Raw genomic sequence first — 7,604 nt, 5'->3', positions numbered from 1 at the left:
CGAATAGGTGTGTAAACAAATTAGCAATAAATAGCAAACAAGATTTTGAACATATCCAGGCCAGACGTCAAACTAGTATTGTTACAGAGGCTTAAAATGACTCCCAACCTGCAAAATCAACGCACTTTAACGTTTCCCCACGGCTCAAGGAGTTCCATTAAATACCATGATTAAACTAATCAACAGACTCATTGGTGCCTGTCAGATATCATCGCTGCCTTCTCAATTAGCCAAACCTCCTTGAACTCAATTGCAAATGTTGTCAATCGCATGCCACCTCCCTCCCAGGTCCTCTCTGCTGCAGTGACACCCCCCTAAAATGAGATAAGTGAAATAATCAGTGGGGAAATTAAACATCGTAGCATCCCCTAACGGCCCCTCCCAAAGCCAATCATGCCGATTAAGAGGCATCATTTGCGATTTTTGGATTAGGAAGTATGCAATTGATGTTTTTGTCTTACTTTTGAGCCACCAAACCGGTAATGCAGCCCTCGCTGCTCAAAACATCCTTCGGTTCAGAGCGCACATTAACTCAGAAGCCAAAAACAATATCAGCTAATGGTACGAGGAACAGGCAAGCGTTAAAATTGAGATAATTTTGGTGATGGGGCTGGAAGCATTCAGTACCATATTGCACAATTTTGGAATGCATCCTAAACATGCCACAGCAACAGCTGCAGGTTTTTTTCCCCCGACAACCGTAGAAGAAAGACACCCCTGGCATTTGACCTTGCCATGCAGATATCCTTGACGCATTTGCAAAGGATTTTCCTTGCTGTTAAGCGTGAACCCAGGAGACTGATCCTGAAGAATCCAATTATGTATTTGCGATTCAATGCACAACATTTTATTTATGTCCAGATTTTCTCGATCAAAATTGACAGAAAACAATTAACAAAAAATCCAAAACACTTCATGAAATAAGTTTAAATGGTTAGGCATGAAAAAAAAAAGCACAGTCACCTGACAATCAGCCCTTGCACATTATTAATTACATTAACATCCCTCAGCAGCACATCAGTGTGTAACAGTATGTCAAGGTCGGTCCTCTCATAATAGCCCCTTTGTGGCTTCACAAAGCTGCGACTCACCCTCTTCAGCTTCTAAAGACAAGTTGTCAGGTTACCCAAATTATTCAAGCCCCTCATCCTCAGATGCAACCTTCATTTTCCGCAGCTATAAAAAGATCCACATCATGCTCAAAGTGGAATAGGACCCTTGAGTCTAGTGAGGCACTGGGTACAAAGCAGACCTCTTTATCATTGAGTAGAGGGCCAGGTCAGCTTCCCTCCTTGCTTCCTCTCAACACTTGACACAGCAATTTAAAATCCACCGGCAGATACAGCTGTACCAATATTTTAGTCCGTCATGGTATAGAGGGCAAACAGGGAAGTTCTTTTAAAGCACCTTTAAAGATCAAAGTAACATCGGAAAAATCCATCGATCCAAGAGCTTCAACTAGCAATCTCCAGAACGAGTTTGAGATTGTTAGATGCAAACCCTCATTTTGAAGTCTTCTGCTTGCATTTATACGATGCTTTATAACTTGAGTCATGCAAGAATGCTATAATTTCACCTGTTCGTAATAATAGCTTGCCTCTATTATTAGCATAAGGCAGAGAAGCTCTCATCGATTTCTTGTTGTTTCCCACACCCTTAGAGTAGTTTACGCTATTTAGTACAGTATTGTGTGCTCTGCTCCCCTGCTTGAAGAATAAGGGGTTTGTGAGCAGAACCGATACATAGGTTCACTGAGTATCAGCTTGGTGCATTGATCTGAGCTATTGAATTAACTCATGTCAACTTACAATGAGCCTGCGATTGTTGGTTACCTGGCGAAAGCTGTTATCAAGCTCGTTTTAAATTCCAACAAAGATCTATAAGAACCGGACATCATATTTATTGATGACATAAACATATTTTGGTCAATATAGTGCAATAAGTGCAAAGCAATTAAAACAATGAAAACGATAAGGGAAAGAGAATTGCGAATGCTTGTATAAAAATAGGTGTTACATTAAAATATCAGTATTACACAACATAATTATTACTTCAATTATTATTTATGAATTTTAATATAACATATTAAAAATACATATTAAGAATGAATACACATATTCATTTTTAATATATAATATTTCTTCTAATGTTAGCTGGGAAGACCCTATGGCCTTCCATCTTCCAAAAAAGTGCAGACAGCATACAAAGACACTTTTCCTTTGAAATCGTTAAATGATGCAAAGTCTCTCTTAGACATTGGGGTGTGCCGCTGCTCAAAAAAAGCCACTTGTACAATGCAAGCTACAGTAAGTGATCGGAAACTACAAACAAAATGTTCGTACAGAGAATCATGGGACATGACACATAATATTGATGAGCATTGAAAAATTTTTGAAAATACATGGCAAAGAGTATACCAATAAATACAGTACTTACTTACAGACTAAAGCAGAGGAATTGTCCTGCTCGATTGGATGCGCTGCTGTATAGTGTTTCTGTCAGAGTGTTGACCGTACAAGTGTTTTTTTTTTTTCCTCTCTCTCTCTTGATCTTGTATGTGAAAGCCCTCCCCGACCCCCTTAAATTCACAATAGTTGTATGATTATATTCCTGAAAATGTATTTGGGTGAGATTAACCTGTACACTTAGATTTATGCGTATTCAATCATCGACTTAAAAAAATAGATTTTGCATCGCCAGTTTTATATCACAACTCGTGCTTTCATCCAAGTTCAGCGAGCACTATTTATTTATTTTCATTCTTAGTTATTTCTGTAATGCCATGTGGTTCTGAAATTAAAGTAACATAGTTCGGCACACCCCACTGAAGGTTTTGGATTTTTTTTCTTTAAGTTGGTGTATATTGTGCCAAGGCACCCTCCAGTTTGAGTCAGTATAAGGGGAAAAATGCTTCTACTGCATTTATAGATAGACCACTGTTTAAAACTGGCTCTGTGTTGTCTGTTTCTCAAGAACTTCGAGGTAGTCCGGCTCTATTTGAAGTTTTGCCTTTAGTTCCAAATAGTCATTTCTATTGGGCTCCACAAAGACAGTACTTGGCGCTGTACCATAAAGCATAGTCTCTCGTATTCCTTCAGGGTGTAAGAACTGGCGTCTCACGTCGAAGTTTGGTTGGTATGTGTACGGGACAGGGCCAGTGTACTTATATTCAAACCTGCTACCAGCAGTCGATGGAGATTTATCCGGCTCCAGAATCCCTCTAAAGAAGTGTTCTGCATCCTGAACAGGAGACGGCTGCTCACGAGGCTCAATGGTGCTCACCGTGTAATTGGGGCTCCTCAAGGTGACCTCCTGGTCCTCATCAGCATTACTCCTGTAGGTGACCTTGAGTTCGTGCAGGTCGGGGTAATCCTCCACGGCGTTCCCTTCCCGGGACCTGTAGATTGGGTTTTTGCACATGTGACCTAATGGATGGGGGATGTACTCATAGACGTGACCCGCTGGGGCCTTGACCTTGGGGACAGAGCGATTGCTATAGAGATTGTACTGTAGGTTGAAGGAGCTCACGTCTGAGTTGTTTGTGCTGGTACGGTCGCTCTGAGACTTTTTACGCCTCTTCATCACCACTACAAACAGGCCAGCTGCCACAAACACGGACATTATGAAAACAAGAAGGAGGCTGAGAATCAGAACAGACAAAGGGACATTACTGGAAGTGGTGTTAAACCTCTGGGGCGTCTCGGTGGTGGTGATCCGGTCTGCTGAAGGCTCCTCGGAAGGAACCACGGTGGACACAATGACGTCAGAGTAATCTGGACATAACTGCTCAGAAGGGACAACGCGCATATCCTGTCCCGCAACCCGCTTGGGTGTCACACATTTGACGTCGTTCACCACCGTTCCAGTGTTCAGCTGCTCCAACCAGATCTTCATGCCAACCGCATCACAGGTGCAATCCCAAGGGTTCTCGAACAAGTCAATCTGAACCAATGCTTTTAGCTGGTCCAGAACTCCACTCACAGGCAGGTTTTGAAATTGGTTGCTGCGAAGGTTGAGGCGGGAGAGAGACAGACTAGAGAAGATGCCTCCTGGCAACGTTTTTAAAAGATTGTTATTGAGGAAAAGTAGCTGAAGGTTGGGCACAAAGCGGAAGGTGCCACCCACAATCTCTCGAATCTTATTATATTCTAAATACAAGTACTGCAGACTCTTTAGCCCAAAGAACATATCTGCTGTGAGTCTGTCAATCAAATTGCCATTTAAGTACAGCCTACGTAGGTTAATTAAATCCCCAAAGGCTCTGTCATGTATGAGTGCTATCCGATTGTTTCCCAGGTGCAATAAATCCAGTCCCTCAGCCTCCACAAAGTCAGATCTACGTACGACGGGGATGTAGTTCCCCGTGAGGTACATCTTTTTAGGATTGTATGGCTTGGGCTTAAGATCTGATATGTTTTCTATCTTCCTTTCCTGGCAGTTGACATTGAGCCCCAGGTCAGAGATTTGCAGATTGCATGTACAGGTGGTGGGGCAGTCCAAAGGCACGGGAGATTTAGTCTGAAAAGCAATGATGGGCCCGTAGTTGTAGGGGTTGGCTGGGATTCGAGATGTGGGCTTGGACTTAGTTTTGCTGGATTGACGGGTGCCCTTGGTTGGCCGAGATGAGGATCGCAGGACGGCCGAAGACGTGGCTGATGCTGTCACAGCTGCCGGTGTGGTCTGGAAATAGCTGCTGGTGCTGTGCGGGGGAGGTGGGCGCATCTCGTACTCTGATATGGCCCTTCTGGGACAAAGTTCCTGCTTTGAGACCTCGTCCAGATCCCTGCCATGGAGCCTGAAAGGAGTCTCACAAACCACCTCCCCCACCAGAGCAGTGTAGGCGATGCTCTCCAGCCAAGCCTTAAGCGCAATGAGCTCGCAAGAGCAATTCCACGGATTTTCCTCAAGCTGTAATTCCACTACTTTGTCCATATGCTCCAAAAGGCCGATGTAAGGGAACATTTTTAAACGATTTCCCCTAAGATCCAGGTGCGTCAAGGGCACATTCCGGAAAATGTTTGTGGGCAGAGAGGACAACAAGTTGTCATTGAGAATCAGCACAGTCAATTGATGAAGCCTGCTCAGAGCATTAGGTTCAATAGTGCTAATAAAATTATAGTCAATCTGCAGGTATTCTAGGCTCTCGAGTCCGGCGAAAGTGTCGTCCCGAAGAATGTCTATTTTGTTATTGTTCAAATGTAATCTCTTTAATCCCTGGAGTCCATTGAACGCCCCAGTCTCCACCTCAGATATGTCATTATTACCTAAATGCAAAATGGTAACTCCAGTATAGTTGATGAAGTCATTGACAGACAATATTTTTAGCAAATTACCCGTCAGTAAAAGATGGTACATAGAAAATTGCACCGGGCTTATTTCCGACAGTCGCACAATGCCCCTGTTCTCACAACTGACCGTCAGAATGCCTTCCTTCTCCTCACAAGTGCACAGATTCCTACAGATCTCCCCATAACTGTCATACATCTCAACCAGACTCAGGGATGTGGCAACCAGCAATATTATTTTCAGTATCCAGATATGCATTTTCTTGTGCAGGAATGGCCCAACTCACGCTAGTGCAGTTGTAGTTTTGGGTGTCATCTAGAAAAGGAAAAGATGTGATGAATGTCTGTTACATGAACATGCAATATCTACATCTGATAACTACATTACATGGTGGACAATCACAAGATGCTACAGGAATATCTCAAAAACAAATAGCTGGATCCTTCAAATGTATGTAAAGCAAACTGTTCCTACTTAATTTGAAAGCAGATACTGGTATGAAAAACCAATGTGCACTGTTTTTTAGCGTAAACTTTGAAATGCATAACATCATAAATGGATTTAATATAATTTTAGGCTATCTGTGTTTAATAATATCAGAATAGTCTCATGCCAAACTCTATCAACGATATATATCAAATGCATTGATTTATTTAATACAATACATCATGTATATTATGTAATGCTCATGATATTTCAAACACAACCACATTCTTTTCATCACGACACTCAGGCACATTTATGAAGACATACTGTAGAGGGGAGAACGAAGACGGAAAAAAGAGAAAACGTTATTGATCCTTAGAAATTCAAAGTAACATCGACTGGCACAAATACTATCCAATGCGCAATTTGGGAATGCATTTCCAACATACTATCCGGCGTCATCTCAACTCAAACAGGCAAAACGTAAAGCCAGTTGTTCATGTACTGAACAAATCGACATCTCTATGGTTCCAAACTTGAAAATATGCCGTTGAACGAGACAGATGAGCAAATCTACATATCAGTATCACTCAGCAAATCGCTTTAAATATCAAGCAAGTATTTTTTTTTGTCTCAAAACAGAGACCATTTACATACACATATGCAAAAAAAAAAAAAATATATATATATATATATATGTATACAGTATATTTTCACGTAGACTACTCACCCCACATATCCGACGACTTCAGTTTGTATCAACTCTCAACCAGTATCGAAGTTAAACGTCGGAGTGCACGATACATCTATGCTTCACAAAGGTGCCTATGTTGAATTTCTCCCTTTGATGCTATATGTGACAGTCATAGCTCGTCCCTCAGGCGACAAAGACGCGAGTTGATTAAAATCAAAACGCGACGTCATCGATTATAGCCCGATTCCATCTTGATGGGGAGCAAACAATACTATATTAAACCATTTTATTGTGTAGAAGCATTTGTATTCATGCTAATCAACCTCTCTCTCTCTCACTCCCTCTCTCGTTCTCCCCCCTCTCTCCCACATAAACACACATTTGGACGCACAAAGACACGCACACACACACACACACACATTCACAAATACAGCACATAAGTCTAATGCGCTATAGAACGATCCCAAAGTCTATATTAGCCACATTAATTATCTAGTGTTTCAATTTAAATACAAAAATAAACAATAATTAAGTAAACAACAATATAACTGAGCCGATCCATTACAAAACAGCTCATTCATCGCGCTCCAAAGCCGGTCTTTCCAAAGCAACGCGTAATGCTTCATAATTGAGGTTCTTAAATCTAACACCCGAAGCGTGTGAAGCACATATGAAGTTGTGTAACGCATACATAACTGAATATTTCAAAAGACAGCACAAGTGTTCAAGAGGCAGTTTTCAATGGCAGCGAGATAACTGCGTTTCAGCACCACGGACAGCTTCAGACGCAAGAAACGGGAATTCGAATGAGATTGCTCGCTTTGCTTTGGAAGACAATCCATGTTGCTTACCCGCTTAAACGTGGTAAATTCGAAAACATAATAAGCACGGCCAATAAATAACCTTGAAGACACTGGTCCCTCTTCAGCCCGACTGTATAATAATCCGCGAAGTGGTTCGTGATCAGCCTGGGTATCACAAACTCTCACTGGAAACGTGACGGTCAGCAGGCTGAAAAGAGGAAAACGCAAGTTTAGGAATTTCTCTTGATGTGCATTGCCATTCCCTGGCACAATCCAACCAGTGCAGTGTCCATTTTAAACGGAATGTATCCACAAGCAAGGCAGTCTATCCTTTTTTCTCAGAAACGGACGCGCAAAGTACGCATCCCCGAGACGCTTGTGAGTGGTACGGCTGG

At 42.0% G+C, this 7,604-nt stretch overlaps 1 protein-coding gene across 1 annotated transcript; it reads right to left on the bottom strand.

The window, feature by feature from the left end:
• Positions 1-2,769: 2,769 nt before the first annotated feature.
• On the bottom strand, positions 2,770-6,752 carry slitrk5 (SLIT and NTRK like family member 5). The gene is made up of 2 exons (XM_077204944.1): positions 6,443-6,752; positions 2,770-5,601 (listed from the first exon to the last, which is right to left on the bottom strand). The coding sequence occupies exon 2, from the start codon at positions 5,542-5,544 to the stop codon at positions 2,941-2,943; it is 2,604 nt and encodes an 867-aa protein (XP_077061059.1). The 5' UTR covers positions 5,545-5,601; positions 6,443-6,752; the 3' UTR covers positions 2,770-2,940.
• Positions 6,753-7,604: the final 852 nt, after the last annotated feature.

This window comes from Siphateles boraxobius, unplaced genomic scaffold (assembly GCF_051911475.1).
Source record: "Siphateles boraxobius isolate OS27281-9 unplaced genomic scaffold, OSU_SipBor_1 53, whole genome shotgun sequence".
Lineage (NCBI taxonomy): Eukaryota > Metazoa > Chordata > Actinopteri > Cypriniformes > Leuciscidae > Siphateles > Siphateles boraxobius.
The sequence above is the reverse complement of the archived record's forward strand: the minus strand, read 5'-3'. Positions and strand labels throughout refer to the sequence as shown.

Bases quoted from the DNA above. Each gene is read 5' to 3' on its own strand.
- slitrk5 (XM_077204944.1), bottom strand. From the start codon at position 5,544: ATGCATATCTGGATACTGAAAATAATATTGCTGGTTGCCACATCCCTG.